The sequence below is a fragment of the Poromitra crassiceps genome, assembly GCF_964638095.1.
Source record: "Poromitra crassiceps genome assembly, chromosome: 3".
NCBI classification, from domain to species: domain Eukaryota; kingdom Metazoa; phylum Chordata; class Actinopteri; order Beryciformes; family Melamphaidae; genus Poromitra; species Poromitra crassiceps.
In genome coordinates, this window is record NC_139625.1 from 36561772 (window position 1) to 36584471 (window position 22700).

General features: G+C 43.3%; 1 protein-coding gene across 1 annotated transcript in view; it reads right to left on the reverse strand.

Annotated features, from left to right (window-relative positions):
• Positions 1–22700, reverse strand: part of arhgef10 (Rho guanine nucleotide exchange factor (GEF) 10) — a 119363-nt gene that overhangs the window by 60906 nt on the left and 35757 nt on the right. Inside the window, exons 3-15 of the mRNA XM_083633843.1 lie at positions 18881–19261; positions 12072–12419; positions 10654–10690; positions 10228–10316; positions 9883–9939; positions 6847–7034; positions 5992–6108; positions 5130–5235; positions 3181–3293; positions 2998–3075; positions 2741–2920; positions 637–753; positions 35–127 (exon numbers count right to left, since the gene is read on the reverse strand). Coding sequence (XP_083489969.1) covers positions 35–127; positions 637–753; positions 2741–2920; positions 2998–3075; positions 3181–3293; positions 5130–5235; positions 5992–6108; positions 6847–7034; positions 9883–9939; positions 10228–10316; positions 10654–10690; positions 12072–12419; positions 18881–19261 — 1904 coding nt within the window. The remainder of the gene's footprint in view (positions 1–34; positions 128–636; positions 754–2740; positions 2921–2997; positions 3076–3180; positions 3294–5129; positions 5236–5991; positions 6109–6846; positions 7035–9882; positions 9940–10227; positions 10317–10653; positions 10691–12071; positions 12420–18880; positions 19262–22700) is intronic.

A 22700-nucleotide genomic window follows, 5' to 3' on the forward strand; every position in this document is an offset into this window, starting at 1 on the left:
ATGCTGTAAATTGTACTGTGAAGGAGCTGAAAACCTGGAGGAGCAGAATGAACTGTGGGAATCTCTGGATGGGTTTCATCATCAGGCCATACAAAGTCACCCGGTCACTGCTGCTCTCCTGACGGTGCTGTGGACGACAGAAAGAGAGGCAGTGATCAGTCAGGGGCATGAAGAATGGTGTAGGAATGGTGTCAATTAACCAAAAGCAAGTCTACACAGTATTTACCATTTTGGTAAAGCTATAATTCTACCTATGTCGTCTTTCACATAATTAACTGTCTTTACAGTCAACAGGCAGCTGTAACTTCTAGTACCTGAAAGGGCAGCAAATATCTACAGTAGCTGCCACACAAGCATTATCAAGATGGATACATGTGTGCAGATTTCAGTTTCATCCTTGCTTTAACAATGGGACAGATAGGACATTCTTAGTAGCAGTGAAATGCACGAGAACTCAAGTGAATAAAAGAAAATGCATGTTTGTTCTGGTACCCTTAGACAAAAAAATAGAAGCTTCCCCACTGTCAATAAAATAAAATCTATACGTATTTATATGTAAGAACAGCATTTACGATCGTTATGGTTATTTCCAACAGTGTCACTTCAACAGTCTGCTTCTTTGCGTTTCTCTCTGACCTTGAGGAATTCCAGGAAGCTGGGCTTGGAGGCGCACGTCTTCCTCACCACCGCCATCGCCGTACTAAAGTTGTTCACATATTCACTGTAGGCATCTAGCACCATGGACTTGGAGAACTGTTGACATACACGCACATATGAACACATAAACCAATTGCAGGAACACACACACACACACACACACACACACACACACACACTCTCTCTCTCTCTCTCTCTCTCTCTCTCTTTAACTTGGAACCATAAGGAATAAAGGGTTTCCTGGTCCTATTAATTTGTAAGTCTTGTGTTTGTGGAAGGGGGTGAGAGCATGGAGGACAGAGGGGGCTCCTCTGATGTCATGCCAGGGGTCACAACCTTGACGATCGTACAATAACAAGCAGCAGGAAGTGGAGCGGCGGGCGAGACAGCGGGAGATCTGCTGTTTTGTTTTGAAGATCCCTGCGTGCGAGTTGCTAGGCAACCGGAGACAGAGATGGGTGGAGTACATCCTATAAGAGAGCAGAGTGCAGCTCTCCGTCTGTTTGCGTGAGAGGAAGAGAGAGTGAGCCTCTGTGACAGATATGATGCAATCATCATCACAAATACCTAAAAAGTTTACTAAAAAGAGTGACAAACCAAGGATAATTTTGGCTCAAGCACCACAACTAATGTCTCCAGGCTTTATGGGCTGTTCACATAATATAGCGTTTTTTCCCTAACTGCCAGCGCCCTCCTCTCATTAAAAGCAATAGGAATACCACAGTAAATCAGTTATTTGAAGGAACGACTCTCAGGGCTTTCTCACAACTTCAGGCTCAGTATGGTATTGCACACAACATGTTTAGATACTTTCAAATACAACGTTATCTGTTGACTCATAAGGAACGGGACAAAATAAGGGAGTTACCAACCAATCTGGAACAGTACTGGATTGAGATGGTTGAGAATCAAACACACTCGTGAAAATGTATATCATGTTCATAGAATAGTATTCACATAGATTCAACAGACAATACATTACATGTAAAGACTAATGGCTAATGTACACCGCCTCCGGAACAGATGCAGTGCGGCTGCGAACAGACCCACACTCATGTAATCTGTCAGACGTATGCGGGATCCGACAAAAATAGAACTGGTGCATAATTTTTCTGTACTGCATGTATCGCCCATCAATTAACATGGGCGAGAGTCGATCCGTCAGTTTTGCCGGATCCGCAACGCAGCCGTAACGCATCTGGTGTACATTGCCTGTAAGTTGGAATTGGAGGCCAATACCACACTTGCAGATGATGAGTGGGAGAGGTCCTGGGTGTCTTGGCATAAATGCTTATGTAGCCCAAATCGTAAAGAATTTAGCTGGAAGCTGAGAATGCATTAATTTAAATCACCTATAGTAATATCCAACTATGACAATAAAGCGACCCCTCTCTGCTGGAGAGGATGTGGTCTAATAGGGGACTTTTCTCACATCTTTTGGGACTGCCCTATATTACAAATATTCTGGGAAAAGGTAATGAGGGAAATAGAGGAGGTTTTTAATTTGGACAGATCTTTTGAACCAGAGAAAATAATATTAGGTAATATGCTTTCAGGGGGAGTGGGGAAAAACAAATTGTATATGATCAGAGTTTTTGTGTTAATAGCCCACAAAATTATTCCAATAAACTGGCTTAAGCCCCACCAAAGACTCAAGAGAGTGAACTGTATGGAAAGTATGACAGCGAATCTACAATTCAGGTTGGACACTTATTCTGTTATAATGTACCGGTAGTATATATACTGTAATTATTGAATTACAGCCCCTTATACTACAGCACCAGCTTACCGTGTGAAGTGAACAGCCCCTTACACTACAGCACCAGCTCACCATGTGAAGTGAACAGCCCCTTACACTACAGCACCAGCTTACCATGTGAAGTGAACAGCCCCTTACACTACAGCACCAGCTCACTGTGTGAAGTGAACAGCCCCTTACACTACAGCACCAGCTCACCATGTGAAGTGAACAGCCCCTTACACTACAGCACCAGCTCACTGTGTGAAGTGAACAGCCCCTTACACTACAGCACCAGCTCACCATGTGAAGTGAACAGCCCCTTACACTACAGCACCAGCTCACCGAAGCCACAAAGACGTCACCGATCATCTCCAAGTTGTCCCACTCGGCTACACGGCTGGCGAGGGCGATCTGGAACAGGAAGTGGCACTGCAGGATCTCACGGATACGGTAGAAGGTCATCTTCAGCTTCCTGTCGCTCAGTAGCCTCGGCTCGATCTGGGACAGGGGCTTCTCATATTGCTGACAAAGCAGACAGTGAGTTGTAATGAGAAAGCTTCATAGGGTATTTGGGAATTAGCGCACTCCTATTGGCGTACCTCTAATATCCTCTTCAGTGCTTCAAGATAGTTCTTCTCACTCTCCAATATAGAGCCCAGTATACATCTTCTAACCAGCTGTTGAAGGAAAATACACATCCATCAGTCTTCAGCCGTTTGCATGGTTTTAAGATATGATCAGCAGATTGGCAGAGTCAAGAGTAGCATGAGGGAAACAAGCACCTGTTGCTGCGACAGGCCCTGTGGGGCAGGACCCAGCACTGGCTCCACATTGAAGCAGTCCACCTCAATGAAGAGCTCAGACTCCTCATCTTCAAAGCAGGCTGACCTCCTCTCTGAAACATACACGAGGGAGAGCAAGTTAAGTAACAAACATTCACAAAGTAAGTAACAAAATAAACAATCCATCAAGCTGTGTGGATGGAAGAATTTAAGCAGTATTGTATAAATTAACATTGCTAACAAAATACCCTATAAACAGATCACACAAAGTGAAAAATATCACCTACCTATATACGTCCATACCCACATAGGATACTGTAGTATACACAACACGCACTCCCCTCAACACTCGATCCCACATAGCTACTATACACCTGCATCCAGAGTACATTGCAATGTTCAGTCTCTACGACTAAAAGGACTCTGGGACAGACGGCTCACGGCTGATATTTCGGGGTTTCCGGTGTAGAGCGGATGTCCGCGCTAAGACGTCCGCATCCATGTGCCGCGGTCACTGTTTACAGTCAGATTGACCGCTTGGAGTTGATCGATCGATAGTTTTCAAGATTCAAGATTCATTTTAAAGGCATAGTGAGTACGGTAATTAGATTAAAAACGAGGAATTTGACTTAGAGCAACAAGATCAACAGCAGAGCAGAAACAAATCTCCAATTATAAAGTACAAAGTAAAAGACCTTTAAAGTGACATATAATGGGGGAGGGGGGGCTGTAGGATAGTGTCCATGGGATAATGTCCATGGGGGGACCCCATCTCATTGCAGATCCAGTTGTGTTTAGGGGGCATTGGGGGGGAGGGAGTGAAGCGTTTTGGTAGGTGTTTTACATTTCTGCTAATCTCTATAAACAGATAACTGCATGAGACATGGTCGGACTGTAAACAATGATGGAAGCGTAGGTCTTGGCGCTTATGTCCGCTCTACACCGGAAATCCCGAAATATCAGCCATATATCCTAGAATCGTATTAGTCATCAGACTGATAGACTCTGGATGCCCAGAATGGTCCTGAGGATCAAATGTAATTTATATTCATTGTATTCCCGCAAAATTCCACTATATTGTGATAGGGAGCAAATATACATAACCAAAGGGAGTGGACTAACTGTTGATGAAAGGCAAACTGTCTGAGTTCTGTTACTAACTCACTGACCTGGAGGGACTTTGGCTGGAAGAGCCTGATTCGCTTTTTTATAACACCAAAACAAAAATCAAAATTCACTGGATCTCAGCATCATTGCTGGCAGGAGTGTGGGTCAACACAGGCGGGCCATGCTCATATATTTTGGCTCTGCCCAAATATCCAACCCTTTTGGGAAGACATGAGAGATTTGATTTAAAAAATAATGGGTTTCGATTTTGAGATGTCCTTTTTCACACTGTACTTCGGAATCATGCCTGATGGTTTATGTAAAAGTGACACCTATCTCCTGAAAATACTATTGGTTGCATGTAAAAAGCTATCACCAGGTGTTGGCTCCAGAGAAGCCCTCCTACTGCTGGACTTTTCGTAGGAATCGTCAACCATATACATCTTATGGAAAAGATGACATTCACTCTCCGCCTCCAGAAAGACAAGGGGGAAAACCTCTGGATAAAATGGGACTGTTACCTGCAGGAATCTGAGACTGGCTAGGGTTCTTTATTTTATTTTTTTATTTTTTATTTGTATCTCTCTCTTTGTCCTCTCGCTTCCATACAAGATTATTTCCTCTCTCTTCCATACTTGAAATAACAAAGTTACTAATATAAGAAGATCTGCACCTGGAATACCTCTCTCTAACAAGACCTCATGTTCGCTGCCTCATTTGTACTTGTATTATTGTTTTGTTTTTATTTGTGTATACCTGTCTGTTCTTGTCTATTTTGAAAATTGACAAAATAAAGAGTTTAAAAAAAAAGAAAGGCAAACTGTCTGTTGCCCAGTTCGTACCATGACACTTGGTCTTGATAAAAGAGCGTCCCTTCTTCACTGCAGCTTTGGTCTTCTCAAGCCCATCTTTGGTCCCTTCCTTAGCTGCCTTCACCAGCTTTTGCATCTTTGGGTAAAACAAACAGCATTATTACCAGGTATTACAAAAGTGATAACATGAAGAGGATATTGCTTTTTCTTAGACTAAATATTATTTTAACTGAAGAGAAACCATTTGAAGGTGAAGTGTTAGTACAGTATGCTTTGTCTAAGCCTCTGCCTAAGAAGCTGCCTAATTGAGGTATGGAGGATAGGAGCAATGTTAGAGGAGAGATGAAAACAGATGGTAGATCATGTAAATATGGGACCACAGGAGAGCAGAGTAGAACCAGACAGTCACACAGTAACTGAGACATCAGCTGAACGTGATTGATGATGACTGATTTGCGTTTGGGAGGGATAAATGTCGCACATATTTTCTGCAACTAAATTACCGTATGTTAGATGTTAGTTGTACATTTTTGTACAATGACGTTTTATAAGTTATGTTACTCGAAACATCTAAAAATCAATGTGTATTGTCCATTTATTTCAACACTACAGTTGCTGGTGTCTCAGTTTACCGTGGAATTAAAACAAATGTCACTTCAGGACACACCCTATGCTTTATGACCCAAAATGCTGACACAGGTCAGCTCAGCAGACAGGGAGGCAAACAAATTGTACACAAACCCACCACCACCACCACCACCAGCACCACCAGTCATTCACATCAGAGCAGGATGAGGGAACCGAGACAGTGGAGTTAGCTAGGCTGAGGAGTGAAGGGTTGGGACTACTTTGTCTAGCGCAGGGAGGCGATGTGAGCGGGCAGGCGGTTTACCTTCTGCTCGTGTTTCTGTTTTAGCTGCTGTAGCTCTACCGTTCCCACTGTATTTGCCATTAGATCTTTCATCTTTTTCTCATAGTGTTCTTTCAAGCGTGTCAGATCTTGAGAGAGCTAAACAGAAGCAGAGCAAGCGTTACCAGTTGTGGTCTTGGAGGGAGCTTGAGCCTGAGAGCCAGAGAATCGCTAACACACACTCCAATCTTAATATCTGTCTTGCTTGACCACCGACTCTAATGAATCTTCCCCAAAACATTTTATTTTTCTTGCTCTTCTGACACTGTGCACTAGGGTGAGAGATTAACTGGTTTTCCAGACGGGATTTTTTTGTCCCATTGATGCCCCCATTAATCTCTAACCCTGCTGTGCACTGAAAATCAGGGCAATGTTTGAACCTCTTAAAAACACAAGCCAAGCCGTTACACAGTGCAGCACGCTGACTTGTAACCCAGGCAAGACCTCTGTCTCAGGTCTGTAGAAGCAAATGGAGAGATGGATTTCAAAGCAAACATACAAATGGGCTGTATATTATTGAAATCTTCATCCATAGTGATAACATCAGTAGCCGGAACTGGGGAATTTGCAAAAGCTCAAGTGAGGTAAGATATTCTAGTTTTACATAAACAGCGATATGACCCATCTTTATGAAAGTAGAATGAGAGAAGGTGGGAGAGAAAATACAAACCATCTTCCAAGTATATAACAATTACAAATATCAAAACGGAATTTCTGCTTAAACCATCCCCCTTCCCCCCTTCCCCCCCTCCAGCTAATATTGACACAGGAGTTGGGTATTGGCTGTAACATTGACAGAGTGTGGGTGGTGGGCGGGTGGGTGTTTGTTATACACACATGGGTCTTCCTCTGGGGCGGCTTCCCCCTCATGAAGGCATGAGGCAGGCCGTTCTCGGGACGGCCCTCCCCGTCGCTCGCCTCGTCGTAGCTCTCAAACTCGCTGGAGCTCCAGCCGTTGTCCAGGGAGCTGCTGCAGCCGCCCTCCTCGCCCAGCTCCACATCATCATATATCATCTCATCCGGCTCTGCACGAGCACACGGGACAGATGACATGATGGAAATGGCCATTTAGAAATGGTCCCATTATGATAGCTTATGATTTGGCGGGGCATTGTGTGGGGCTATTCTGTCACAAGCCCCCCAATACCAAGGTAGAGCACATGGACGTGCCATCTTAAACCCGCTTTGAGTCATTACAAAATCAGTAGGATATGCAAATGCCCAGTGTTTAACTTCCCTCCGTCTTGCCTGGACCGAGAGCTCCGCGTACATTCACACGGTGAACTTCCTGGTCCAAATGATGGAGCAGTTTGCCATTACTATCACTATTACTATCACTATTACTATCACTATTACTATCACTATTACTATCACTATTACTATTATTACTATTACTATCACTATTACTATTATTACTATTATTACTATTACTATCACTATTACTATTATTACTATTACTATTATTACTATTACTGTCACTATTACTATTATTACTATTATTACTATTACTATCACTATTACTATTATTAGCTCTCTCTCTGCCTTCATTCGTAGAACTTCCTGGACCAAATGACATCAATATGACATCATTTGGACCAGGAAGTTCTGCGAATGAACGGGGAGCTCTCGGTCCAGCAAAGATGGAGGGAAGTTCAACATTGTTCGTTTGCATATATTACTGATTTTGTAATGATGCAAAGCGGGTTGAAAATCAGCAAAGTGGCCCTTGAAGTAAAAGTTCATAGATTTAAAAAATGCCTAATATTGGTGTAATAGGATCACCTACTATAGTACTAGCATATTCCATTTGAGAGAACATCCAGTTAGTCTCGCTGGCCAGCCTCCTCTCCCTTCCATGAGAGTCGTCTGGCTGCACGGAAACAGGCAACTGGGATAAGCCCTCCCTTGCTCTGCAGCTGCTCCCCATTGGAGCGACTGTTTCAGTCGCTGCCGGATGTCTGCTCCCCGTTTATTACAAGCTCCGTAATTGGCTCCGACCATGTCAATCAGAGCGGCTTCCGCTCCCTCCTCCCTGTGTGTCGCTGTAAATAGTGCCCTGCCGCCTCAGTGAAAACAACAACGCTAACTAGCTAGCAAGCTAACGGCAGAAACCTACACGCTAGCTCGTTGCTACACGCTGAAAATGGCAAGTTAGATTGTTGTTAACTATTTTCCATGGGCACTGCCGCCAAGCGCTGATCCATCAACCTAAATAAATAATTTAATTAGCCCAGTTTTTGAAAATAGATGCAAAAGGGAGCAGATGTGCCCGAGGCTGCTAAGAGAAACTAGAACGACCGCAACGCGGACTTCTGCCTCCGCCATTAGTTCATTCTTGAGTCCAAATCGCCATTTTAGGCAAATTGGAAGCAATTCTGTCAAGGTGCTCCTGAGATGTTGCATTACATAGCTTGGAAAATGGGTGTGTGAGATCACAGTTACCTTTGGCTTACTGTTCAATGAACAAAATCGCATGGAAGGGCCAGCTCAGCCTACACTGAACTTTTGACAAAAGAAACTATAAATTGATCAATGCAAGACCAGTCTTCATTTATTGAACATGTATAATTAATGTGAATGGTTGGATATAAAAAATAAACTTTAAATTGATCAATGCAAGGCCAGTCTTCATTTATTGAACATATCTAATTAATGTGAACTGTTGGATATAAAATATCATGACGTTATTCATTCTTGAGTCCAAGTGGATGTTGGAGCCAAATTGGAAGAAATTGCATCAAGGCGTTTCTGTGCAGAATTTGATATTTGAGCCAAATGTGAAGAAATTTAGTCAAGGTGTTACTGAGATATGGCGTTACCGAGCTTGAAAATGGCATTTGTTAGGTCACTGTGACCTTGACCTTTGATAACCAAAATGGAATCAGTTCATCCTTGAGCCTAAGTGGATGTTTAAGGCGAATCTGATGAAATTCCGTCCAGGCGTTCCTCAGATATCGCGTTAACAAGCTTGAAAATGGCGTTTGAGAGGTCACAGTGACCTTGACCTTTGACCACCAAAATCTAATCAGATCATCCTTGAGCCTAAGTGAATGTTTAAGGCGAATCTGATGAAATTCCGTCCAGGCGTTCCTCAGATATCGTGTTAACAAGCTTGAAAATGGCGTTTGAGAGGTCACAGTGACCCTGACCTTTGACCTTTGACCACCAAAATCTAATCAGATCATCCTTGAGCCTAAGTGAATGTTTAAGGCCAATCTGATGAAATTCCGTCCAGGCGTTCCTCAGATATCGCGTTAACAAGCTTGAAAATGGCGTTTGAGAGGTCACAGTGACCCTGACCTTTGACCTTTGACCACCAAAATCTAATCAGATCATCCTTGAGCCTAAGTGAATGTTTAAGGCGAATCTGATGAAATTCCGTCCAGGCGTTCCTCAGATATCGCGTTAACAAGCTTGAAAATGGCGTTCGAGAGGTCACAGTGACCTTGACCTTTGACCTTTGACCACCAAAATCTAATCAGATCATCCTTGAGCCTAAGTGAATGTTTAAGGCGAATCTGATGAAATTCCATCCAGGCGTTCCTCAGATATCGCGTTAACAAGCTTGAAAATGGCGTTCGAGAGGTCACAGTGACCTTGACCTTTGACCTTTGACCACCAAAATCTAATCAGATCATCCTTGAGCCTAAGTGAATGTTTAAGGCGAATCTGATGAAATTCAGTCCAGGCGTTCCTCAGATATCGCGTTAACAAACATCGTACGGACAGCCGTACGGACAGACAGCCGTACGGACGGACAACCCGGATCCATAATGCCTCCGGCCTGGCTATCGCCGGCGGAGGCATAATAATAACTAGAAGACTGTATTGTTGTTGAAGAAATGAACCAAGAAAAAGAGAAAGCCCACTAACCCGTGTTGGAGTCAGAGTTCTCTCTGGGCACGTCATCGTAAATCACCTCATCTGGATCTGAACAACAAAAAAGAACAAGTGGTCACCATTCACAGCAGCTAACCAATAACATGTTGCATCGTGTAACGAGGCTGTTCACGCAGCAGACAGGATGCAATGTAATGGAGATCTAAAAGAAGGGAGCACATGAGGGGTCCGCTTCCTCAAAAGAAGAGGGAAGGAAACGTCTGGGAATTCACTTGTGTCAAAAAAGAAAAGGGGACACGCACAGAGAACCCAGAACAAAAGGTTAAAAAGAACAAAAGGTTATTTCCGTGCAAATGATGGTGTGGAAATCAGTCTTACTTTCCATCCAGGCAGTGTTTGCAGGATCTGACACCCATTTAGTCAAGGCATCCTCTTCTCTAATAGGTGGATAATCTTCACTGAAAACACTAAAGAAAACACATAGAAACAAAATTGTGAGTCTACGAAGAAATTAGGTATCATCTAAGTCAAGACAACTAACCAATAAATTATTTCAGTATGTTACAAAATATGTTTTCTTTGTATTTTAATGCAGTGATACTTAGTGATGAACCGGTAACATGGGGGTAGTTCAGTTGAGCAAGCTAGTACACTCCCGATCAGAAGTTGGGAATATTATGCCGTGTAACTGGAAGTATACATTGCATACCTGGGCTAAACCTCACTACTGTACAATACCCATTGTATTGATACATGATATGATTGGTATTAGCATGCTCTAGCTGTGTAGTGTGTGTCACACACCTGTCAACAGAGGTGTTGCCAGTCCCAATCACCGTGACTGAAGGGAGAGAGAACAGATATTATGCAAAGAAAAACCTGTAATACTTCTCATATGCCACCAGGTGTCAGCGATTAATCAATTTCGAGTAGCTGTGATTTAGTGTGTGTGAAACCTTTCTCTAAATGCTCTACCATTAATTTCACTTGACACATGTACCCAGTGTGAATTCCACGATAAGAGTAATGTCCCATTCTCCTTGAACCATGTCATGGTGAAAGTGTAGATGTAGTAAAATGCCCTTGCTTAGCATATCATGGCCAAAACAACTTTCAGGTGAAAACATATAACTAAATATCATAGAACTGTATATTTATTTTGTATTTCATCATAAGCATCTGCGACTATCCAAAGCTCTTCGTTAAACATCTGAGCATTTCAATGTGGAGAGGCCTCGGTGAGATAAATACAGTGTAGTTAGTCCCCTCGGTGTGCCAAGCCACAGGCATTGGACACAGCTTCTGTAAAATGTCAGGGAAAACAGGAAAATCCTCACAGCCAACACAGAGCTTTGGGGCAGGGCTAAATTTAGTCTCCGCTTCCTTGTGGCAAGGCTTTAGGAAAAAAGGGAATGCAGGAAGAAGAAAGGAGAGGCCACAAAAGAAAAGTGGCAGAGAGAGCATTCATGTGTCATAGCTTCACATCTCTAGATCTGAATGGGGGAACGAGGAGAGAGTGGGGGTTTCCAAATGAATGAGTACAGCCAGGCCATCCAAAGAATTCTCTATTCATTCCTACCTAGACATTTCCAGTTAAAAAATGCCATACTTTTGCAGACTTTGATTTGTTTAAAAGGTTTGTCTGGTGTGCAATATGATGTAAGCAGATAGACATCTTGTCCATGCTCACTAGGTCATACTGTATAGATGAAGATTGTTCTTCACAGCGACAAACATCAGAATAATGAGATGGTTGGCATTTTGGCAGGGTTCCTACACGGTTCCCATTTTAAAATTCGATATTTTATGTCCTTGACTGGATTTGATTTTGGTGGGTATTTGATATAATGCATGCTGAACATCCCTCTATCTGAACATTATTCTTTACATCAACAAAAACTGTGGACTCAAAGTGGGTCTACAACAACATAAAAGCTAGAATTATGTGTGCATTGGATCTGAACTACAACATTTTACGGACTTTTCCAGGCATTTTCTTTTCAAATTCCCAAATTATTCAAGACCTGAAAATTCAAATCCATTTTTAATACTTTCCCAGACTTTCAAGACCTGCGTAGAAACCCTGTTTATTGCTCTAGGTATTTCTAAAACACCACTCATCAACATACTACCAAATGGTGTTGCTGGATAAATAACTTGGAAGTCAAAGTTAAAGCTGAGGCTGCTGCTCTACTTCTACTACCGCATTTTCCTTTCTTTACCGTCCTCGTCCATGGAGAGGTGTCGGATGATGACGGGCGTGGTGTAGGCCGGTGTGATGAGCGGTACACTGGAGGGAGTGGCATAGCCGCAGGGCACAGGGACCGAGTAGCCCGAGGTGATGATGTCGCCGGGGCCGGGGGGGACGTCCTGGGCCCCTCCCTCTCGCACTTTGGGCTCCACTGGAGAGGAAGGTGAAGAGGAGGGTCCATACTGCTGTTCCAGCTGCTCCAGCTGGAGGGGGCTGATGTCGATCACAGAGTAGGGGTTGACCTTGCTCTGGGAGCTGGTCCTGGGGGCGGCGGTTGGAGGGGGAGGTTCGTCACTGGACACATCCTGGCCTTCACTTCCTGGTTGAAGAAAAGACAAGGCAGATACAGCGACAGATAAATACGCATACAAGTGAGCAGTAATACAATGACGTAATAATCATTTAATGATCACACTCATCAAATGGGCAGTTCCAGTCCTCAGTTCTGATTGGCTGAGTCACATTCAAAGACACTTTAGAATGTGTGATTACATGAGAATTTAAATATTTAATATATATTTAACTACTGATACCAGTATTTGTGTCCAACTGCATTGTTTAGCTTTTCTCTATCAGCTACTGATCAAGAGTTATATAGTACTGCTAGGCAGGAAAATAGGATTGAAAATTTGATAAAATAAAACATTCTTTAAGATTGGCATTATTTATAGCAGTTTTAAAATCAGGTTAAACCACAGCTTCTCGCAGCTTATTACATAATGCCATATCACCAATTAAATCACTTTTATTGGATCTAAAATGTATCATTTGTGATGGTGGCAAGGCCAGCTGGGGTCAGAATCAATAGCCGTGCGCATGCACGCATGCACACATGCCCACACACACACACACACACACACACACACACACACACACACACACACACACACACAGAGTTAACTTAAACTCTGCTGGTAAAATGGTAGGTGAGGGCAACAAGATGACTTGGAAAAAGCACTCCTAGTTGAAAGAATTGTAGCTCTGTCTGTTTCATGGGGCAGGCACTATATCTTAGTTGACATGTCAAGTCTAGGTCAGACAGTGGCTTTAAATAACCAGCCAGAGCTAAAATCCTTTGGCCAGTACGGGGATCGAACCCGCGACCTTGGCGTTATTAGCACCACGCTCTAACCAACTGAGCTAACCGGCCCTGTGCGAACACAAGCTCAACCCCCTTTGCTACACATCAGAGTCGTCCCACTCTGTCCTGATCAGTCGGTGAAGCTCACCGCAAGAGAGAGAGAGAGAGCAAAAGAGAGAAATGTGAGGAATGCACACAGGCTGTCAACTGTCATGATAGGTGGGCGGCTTTCTCCTTTTGGATGTAAGTGCTGAGAAGCTGATCTTCATAGCATTACTGTAAGCTTCATTCAGAGGGATGGAGAAAGCGAGGGAAAAACAACACCAGAAAAGCAGAATGAAGAAGTTCAAAACTTTCAACATGAATTGAGTGTTGTGGAAAATGTCTGGTGGTCATTCAAGCAGGGTTCACAGAAGGATAAACTCAGCCTAAATTGAATTCCCCAAATGGAAGGAATCCTACTACTATAATTGGAGAGCTGTATGCATGTCTGTCAATCTGTCCATATGTCCGTACGGAGTTGCAAGGCACACCATTGCTCTGATCGCCTCCAAACTTTGCCCGAACACTTTTCAGGGGTCTGGTACTATATGAATCTGGCATGGACTAAACGAAAAATTGCATCCTATACGGCAATGTTTTAGATTTTAAATGGCCATATCTCAATAACTGTTGGTCGGATCGACTTCAAACTTGGGGAGTGCGCTTTAGGGGGACCTGACGGAGTGCGTTGCCGAATTTCGGACACATAGTGCCACCTACTGCAAACACAAAAAGTGAGAACCGTTCATCCGATCTACTTCAAACTTGGTGGGTGCGCTGCTGGGGACCCGACAGAGTGCAGTGCCAAATTCCATGCAATTTGGACACATGCATAGTCATAACGGCACCTGCTGGCAGTGGCAACACAAAAAATGGTTTATCTCGAAAAATGTTCTTCCGATCGACTTCAAACTTGGGGAGTGCGCTGCCGGTAACCCGACGGAGTGCGGTGCCGAATTTCGGACACATGCAGAGTCATAGCGCCACCTACTGACAATCGACGTGGGGAGTGCGCTGCCAGGAACCCGACGGAGTGTGGTGCCGAATTTCGGACACGCGCATAGCCATACTGCCACCTACTGGCATCATAAAAAGCGGTTTATCTTGAAAGAGTCGTTTGTCCGAACGACTTCAAACTTGGTGGGTGCACTGCTGGGGACCCAAGAAAGTGCAGTGTTGAATTTTGTGCAATTCAACGAATCAGAACACAGCTTTTATGTATCTCAAAAACCGTTCGTCCTTTGGTCATATGGACTTCAAACTTGGGGGGTTCGCTGCTGGGGACCCGACAGAGTGCAGTGCCGAATTCTGAGTGTCCACCCTAGAAATGAGCGCGCGAAGCATGCAAATTGTTAGTTCCCATCATTCAACGCTCTTCCTCTTTTCTCCAATATTACTGTTTCCTATATAATCAAGTCAAGTTACAGGAAAGTCTTCCTATGGGAGGTCCCCAACGTCTGAGAATGATACTCTATTTCCGTGCTAGGCTTTTCATCTAGCAGTGGCACAGTAATTGTGCTCTTAAGCATACCATGGATTCTTTATGCGTATTCGTGTCAGTGGTCAAAGCTTGATTGTATTAACTTACAGTCTGAAATCTCATTCTCCTGACTGTTTTCCCAAAGAAAACAGAAAATTCCAAGTTTGCTCCAGGAGTTAATTTCCTGGATGATGACACAACATGTAATGGGACCCCTCACCCTACTCTCAGAACACTGCCTGTTCAAGATGGGAATGGTACGCCGTTATTCCGCCTAATTGCCTAATCAGACAAATCGACGGGACAAGGGGTGTGATGTTCTGATGACGTGTTATGTGTGTGTGGGGATTTAAAAAGCAGCTAGCAGCAGTTAGCAGCTAACTCAAAGAACTTGTTGCTTGCCTTGTATGAACCCACCGTTGTTCGCATCATGTTGTATACAATGCACAGCAACTTTGCTTGCATTTGCAGAATGGGCACGGCTCACAAAAGCACAGCACTCAATTCACCCGCTATTGTTATTGTTTAGAAAGCATGTTATACGTCCCACTAGATGCTGACACTGTTTGTTACACGTTATGCAAGTCACGCCTATTTTGCTCCCAGAAAGCTGGGATGCTAAGTAAAAGCACACACACTGGGGCAGCATTATAATGGTGAGCCTTCTTTACAGCAATATTGCAGGATCTCTGTAAAATCGGTCAAGCTGACAGGGAATGTGTTGAATCCCAAAACATTTGGCAATAAATTGGTACAAAAAGTATGGCTGATGGCTGTTTTTCTCTACTTACTTTTGTAATCCAGAGAGGTCTGAGCACTTGACACAGCCTGTGAGCAGGGCCTGACTGTAGTGCTTGTCTTTGCTATATATTGCTATATATGTAATATTGTTATATCTCATTGTAAAAGGTAGGGGTGGGAATCACCAGATGCCCCACGATACGATATTATCACGATACGATATTATCACGATACGATATTATCACGATACTTAAGTCACGATACGAGAGTATTGTGATATTGCGATATGCTAGTTAGAGCTGGGTATTGGTTCAAATTTCAATTCGATTCCGATTCACAAGGTTGCGAATCGATTAATCCCGATTCGATTCGATTCCGATTCGATTCGATTAATTTCAATATCGATTTGGTTAGTGATACCAAAACGTGTTTTTTGAGCTGTAACCTGAATTACATGACTGTCCAGTTATGTAACACAGGGGTTCCCAACCTTTTTTGCGCCAAGTAGATACATGGGGAAAAAAGTTGCGGACCGGTGGTCAATTTTAATATATTTACTCACCAGGTGGTGACAAAGGGTAAATAACAGCCTTTTCATCTGTCAATAAGACAATTCACAATTATGCACAGTGATTTGATTTCAGCCTATATAATATATATATATATCGGCCATGGCATACTATATATCCTCCACGGCCCACTCCACGGCCGTGGAGGTACTGCAAGTGGGCCGTGAGTGGTCTTCGCGGGCAATCCAATGGCTGTAGAAGGGTAATTTTCAAAGGTACAGTGGAGATCCTATTATCAGAGGGAACTAGAAGACCATAGATCTCAGCAGGTAAGGGTCAATGGGATACTGTCCAGTATCTTATTATCCTCTCCCGGCTCGCCCCAAGGCTGTGTTTTATCTGCTTTCTTATATATTCTATACACCGACTGTCGCAGCCGTTTTGCCAACAGATTCATCGTCAAGTATGCTGACGATTCTGTCATCGTCAGTCTGCTTGACGATGATGATGTGGGACACGGCCAAGTCATCGACGACTTCGTTTCTTGGTGCGAAAGCGCTTCTTTACAACTCAACGTTTCCAAAACGAAAGAGGTTTGTATTGATTTTAGACGTTCCCCCCCTGTTCCCCAGAGCAGTATTGTCAACGGTCAGCCTGTCGACATAGTGACAGATTACAAATATCTTGGTACGGTAATTGACAGCAAGCTGAAGTTTGATCTGAATACTGACATACTGTGTAAGAAAGGTCAGCAGCGCCTTTTCTGCCTTAGGAAGCTGGCCAAATTTCAGGTCGACAAAACCCTGATGAAAATGTTTTATAATGCTTTTGTGGAGTCTGTCATTTCCTTTTCCATCATCTGCTGGTATGGTAATCTTTGTACAAAAGACAAGAACTCCCTGGGGAGAATAGTGAAGGTGGCTTCAAAAATAGCCGGAACCCAGTTCAGAAGCCTGGACCAGATCTGGAACAACCAGGTGCTGAAAAAAGCTGTGTCCATCCGATCAGATGATGCCCACCCTCTGAGGTTTGAATATGAGCTGCTTCCTTCCGGGCTCCGCCTTCGTGCCCCCATAGTTAAAAAGAACAGATACAAAAATTCCTTTGTGCCTGTCTCTATCAGAGCGATGAACGCTGCTGGGGTACAAATGTAATGTTTCACCATCTGCCGTTGCTGTTATTTTATCCTTTTATCCTTATTTATTCTTAGGGGTACAGTACAGTATATCTGTATTATATACTTTCTCTGCCCTTTTGGTCTGGACCGTGGTTTTGCTTTGTGATTTGATACAATGATAATTGTAGCTTTTTCTTGTAATATAAATGTGCCTAGAGTGAAGGCAGTCACTCGCCACACTGCACTTTGCTACTGTGCATTTTATATCTCTACTGTGCACTTTAGATCGTTGCTACTGTTGTCATTTGCACTTTAACTGTTGTGCCGCACTTTAAACTGCTGCTCTAGACTGTCCTTATAATGTTTTTATTGTCTTATTTGTTTTTATGTATGTACTTTGTACTACGCTTTTTTGCAACCCAAATTGCCCTTTTGGGACACTTAATAAATCTTGAATCTTGAATCTTGAATCTAGGGCATCCATAGGTACCAAGCATAGAATGCTAGCTTGTTGGGAAGGGGGCTAAATAACGCTCCAAACATAGGTTAAACTTTGGCAAGGGAAAAGTAATTCAAAGGGGTCCCTTGACCTCTCCGCTCAATTTATCTGAATGTACCCACAAGTCTCCTCTTTACAAATAAGGTAGCATTTTTCACAGCCTAGCATTAACAGCTTGTGTATTGATTTCTTCTGTTGTTGCTCATCACATTTTGTCTCAACAAATGTGTGATGCATGCAAATACTTCTGATGAGTAAGAGGGGAGAAAATGTTGGCAATCTGCTTTTGGGTATTTTGCCGAAATGTTTTTGTATGTGATGATTAATTTCTCTTATGCCCCAGTTCACATGCTCTGTTAATGTAATACAAAATATATAATATAAAAACATATAGGGAAATACATCATTTTAGTCTTGTGTGTTGATCAGAGTTGTAATGAAAGGATTTGATGGGCCCCGGAAGATGGTCAGATTTCAAAGTGGGCCACGGCATTCTTAAGTTTGGGAACCCCTGCCATATTGCATTGCATACTATTCTCCCAACAAGTGTTTCATATTTCACACAAAGGGGATTGATAGTAAGGATCAGGGAGGAGGAAGATATGCATGTCTGTGTGTGTGTGTGTGTGTGTGTGTGTGTGTGTGTGTGTGTAGTATGTACACTTGCACTATGTGTGCTTGTGCAAGCACGAGCTGAACGCGTGAATGCGTGTAGGGTGGACATCCCTCCACTACAGACTGAGAAGCTTGAGTGCCTGAGAATAAGCAGAGTCCAGCCCAGCCTGCTGCTGTCGAGACATTCAGTGATCACTCAGTGATAAAGGCCAAGGCCCCTCCAGCACCAGGCAGCCAGAGATAACCACATGTTGCTGCCGCCTCGCCTTGGCCTGAGCTCAAGGACCTGGACTAGACTATTTTCACAAAACATGCCAGGACAATGTAGAGTAAAAAAAAACCATACCGTTCTCAGATAATAACATTCAGAGCATTATTTGAGGTCTTGGTACTGTATACATAATTCCTGAGATCATTGTAGTGCAGAGGAGAAAGGAGAGAATGAGAACGCTCTCAATCCCCTAGAGTAGTGTTTCCCAAACTATGGGTCGGGGCCCAATTTGGGTCACGGAACGGACCCTTGGGGGGTGGGTTGCCAACTGGTCGTCATGGCAACTCATTACCGTATGTTTTTTGTGAGTTTGGGTCCCAGGCAGACACACATTTAATCGTATGGGGCCCAAGATGAAAAAGTTTGGGAACCCCTGCCCTAACTAAAAAATAAAAGAAATTTAAACTTTTTTGGGGGCTACAAACCTGTTTTTCCAGTCTCTGTGTCATCCTCAAAAGGTGGGGGAGGAGGAGGAGGTGGGGGTAAATCTGTTTCCGCGTCATCAGCACCCTTGGCTGCAGATGTCCGCTCTTCTTCTGCTGCTGCTCCACCTGCCGTAGAAGATCTGTCCGTGGCAACTGTTGTGTCTGCTGGTAACGTAGCTGTGTCGACGGTGGGGGAAGGCACTGGGGGGTCCAAGTGAGGAGGCTGACCTTCGGGGTGGCCGGCCACACCGTCGACGCGGCTCTGAGCTCCACTGTCGGGGGCTAGCGGAGCTGGAGGTGCAGGGGGTGGGCGGTCCGCCTCGGGGATGTCATCGCCACTGTCGTCAAAGTCGAAGGCCTCGCCCTCGTCTTCGTCCAACACTGGAGACAGAGGGAGTCAAGAGAGGATATTATAGAGACGCATTATAAAAGATAATGAGATATAAGATAAGATCGATGAGTGAATGAAAAGCATGGGAAAAGGATGGATTTATACATGACATTAAAGACCACATGAACCGGGTCTCAGAGAGGGTCGGTGATGTATCAGACTGAAAATAAATATTGCCTGAGATGAAAGAGGGTTGAGAGGCAGGCCATAGCGTGTCGATGATTTGATTTGACAGTTCTGGGGACTGGAGTAATTGGCGTTGGCCAATCCTGGCGCTTGTATGGGGTGTTCTGCCGCTAAAACCAGTAGGTTCAGCGTGTTCTGCCGCTACGCGAGTGGGATCCGCAGAGAACCGAGGAACTGGTTGCCTCCGCACGTACTACCGTTTCCAAGCCGAGGCGAATGTGCTGCCTGTCAGCTTGGAATGTCCGAGGGGCCGGGGTAAGAGCCGCGGACGTTAAGGTTATTCAGGGAATAACCTTAAGCAAGTTAAGGAGCCAGTTACATGTCCTATGCATTCTACATTAAATAAAGACATTACCGTTTGTTTTATTTTGTATGTTACATACATGTTATGGCCAAATATATTAACATTTATGGACTACAAAAGTCTGCCCATGTAGGCACTAGGCAGCCATTTTCCCTGCTCAGACTTTTCTTTGCGCAATGAAGATTGATTGACAGCTGTCATGTCGTGATATGATTGGTTGAAATGGGGTAGAAATGTGATAGTGCTGGCTGACGTCAGCATACTGTAGATTACAGTTATGAAGGAAGTCCTGAAAAATGAGACCGTCAACCTAGTGACATCATCTAGCAGCGCTCTCGTTTGACGAAAAGCTGAAATTTTCATCTTTCTAGCAAATGTAGGTGAATTTCAGACTTGAAATCAGTGTCCTGTCTTGTCTGAGCTGAAATGAAAATGAGCTACAGTGATAGGGTAAGCGCCAAAATGAGTAAAGGTCACTCGCCACGCTGGCTAGTAACTTATTGTATTTTTGCATGCCTTGGTTGGTTATTTAGAGTGTTTGGTTATTTCCTGTTCTCATACTTCAAATCAAAGCCTCACATGTTCTGAATCAAACAGGGTGTTGATTGGCTGCCTGTTATGCTGCTATACACAAAGTGCTATCTAAACTTAAAATAAAACAAAAACGTTTTTTACACTGTAATGGATGGCTAACTGGCCTAAAGTAGGTTGAAACTTAACATTATTCTCATGTGCTGAGTCACTTTATGATGAATTACAAACTTGATCCACTGGGCAAGTTTCAAATTAAAACTCGCTCATAAAATTCGCTCTTGTCTCTTTATTGAATGTCTCAAACAGTACCTGATTATCTACATGAAATACCACTGGATTGGGTCACATATTTCTATGAACATTTTTTAACTAAATTATTTTGGCCGGTAAAATTATTCTTGGCAGGTAATGTTTATACATTAGTTCAGTGGTTCCTAGTCTCAATGCCAGACCCATGAGAGTTCTTATGCTGATACCACGTTACTGCATGCTGCAGAGCTCTCTCTGGGTCTGGGACAATTCCCCCCCAGCCAGCTGGTTATGGGAGGGAACCCTCCACTTGGCCAGTGATTGCCCAGTGGTGGATTCAGTCTTCCCCAATGATAGATAGATAGATAGATAGATAGATAGATAGATAGATAGATAGATAGATAGATAGATAGATAGATAGATAGATAGATAGATAGATAGATAGATAGATAGATAGAGTACTTTATTCACCCCCGTAGGGAAATTCTGGCGTTACAGCAGCAGTAGCATCAATGACATCAACAACTAATTAAACAATAAAAAGTTACACAAATTCCCGTAGGTAAGGTGCAGAGAAAAAGTAACGACTTTGTGATCAGTAACGACTTTGTGATCAGACGACACGGGAGGCGCAGCCCATTTTTTAAACCGCTCTCTCATCGGTGCTATGACCTGTCACTCATTCAATTTCAACCCACCTTCAAAAACCAGCAGTGGCTGTGAAGTGGCACAGACTCACTTATGTAGTATGCGGAGCGCAGCGATTCAACGTAATATTTGAGTCTGGGGAGAGACTAAGTAGTTCCCAACCTTTTTTGTCTTATGTACCCCTTAGCATGTTTTGTTATGCCAATGGTAGCCTCTCACTCATGCGTCTCGATGATTCTCCTAAATTGGTTCTATTAAACTTTTAGTATCTAACACAACTGATTATTAAATGAAAATAATTTTAATTACTCCCCTTTAATGCAAAGCCACCTGCAGTGTTTCCCACAGGATTTTGAGTATTTGTGGTGGGGGACCACAGACCCCCTAGGGGGCTGCGGGGGCATGCCCCCCCGCGAGATTTTTTAAAACATTTTAAAGTAAAATGCATGAATTTGGTGTACTTTGAGAAAGCTTAAGAGCAAAATTAAAAGACTAGATCTATGAAGAACATGTCATCATTACTGTGCTGTGGGTTTACAATGACAAACTAAATTTCTCCCTATAGGTCAGGGATACTCAACTTGCTTTGCCACTTTCGTGAAATGATAGAAGGCGAGGGGCCAGTTAATAAACAAACAATATACATTTTTCTGTAGCGGATTGTAGGTTTTTGGGGTGTCAGCCGGAGTTTAGGCTGACAGTGTTGTGCACACCGGATAGTTAGTTAGGTTAAGTTAGTTAGGTTAAGTACATACATAAGTGCCTGGGTAGTGAGCAGATGGCGGTATTTGACAATTTAGCAGCTAAATCATAGATTATTGAAAGATATTCCATATTCCAGACTGAAATGCTATAACAGAAGTATTGGCCAGAATGACATGAACATTTATTGGACACTTATTCAGCGGATATCTTGCATGTTGCGTTCAGGTGCACTGTAAAAAAAAAAGAAAAAAAAGAAAAAAAAATTGGGTCAACATCTTATTGTGGCGGTCAAAATATTATTGTGGCGGCCCGCCACAAATTCCTTTATGTATGGGAAACACACCTGTGATAATATTGAAAATAATATTCAGACTCGCCAACTAGCAGGTTCAATTCCTTTTCAGTCACCTGAGATTTAATGAGACAATTACCGTAAATTCCGGACTATAAGGCGCACCGGTCTATAAGCCGCACCTTCAAAGGTGACTATTTTTTTCTTCTATAAGCCGCACCGGTCTATAAGCCGCGGGTGTTTTGATGTTTAATTACCATATGTAAGGCTTCGTGCACAGAGGGGATTGTCGGGAAAGAGATGGCTGTTTGGGGAAGCTCCCATTTATTAACATTTCAACAAAACAAAAGTCAGGTCACTAATCCCCAGACAAAATCACACATTGTGAGATGCTTAAAAATCACCATCGGCGGGAGCTGCTGTGCAGCCAAGAACACAAGTGAAATTCGTTCTCTCGTGACCTGTGGTTCTCAACGTGATGGACGATTCACCTTTCTTGTTAACAGTCCTA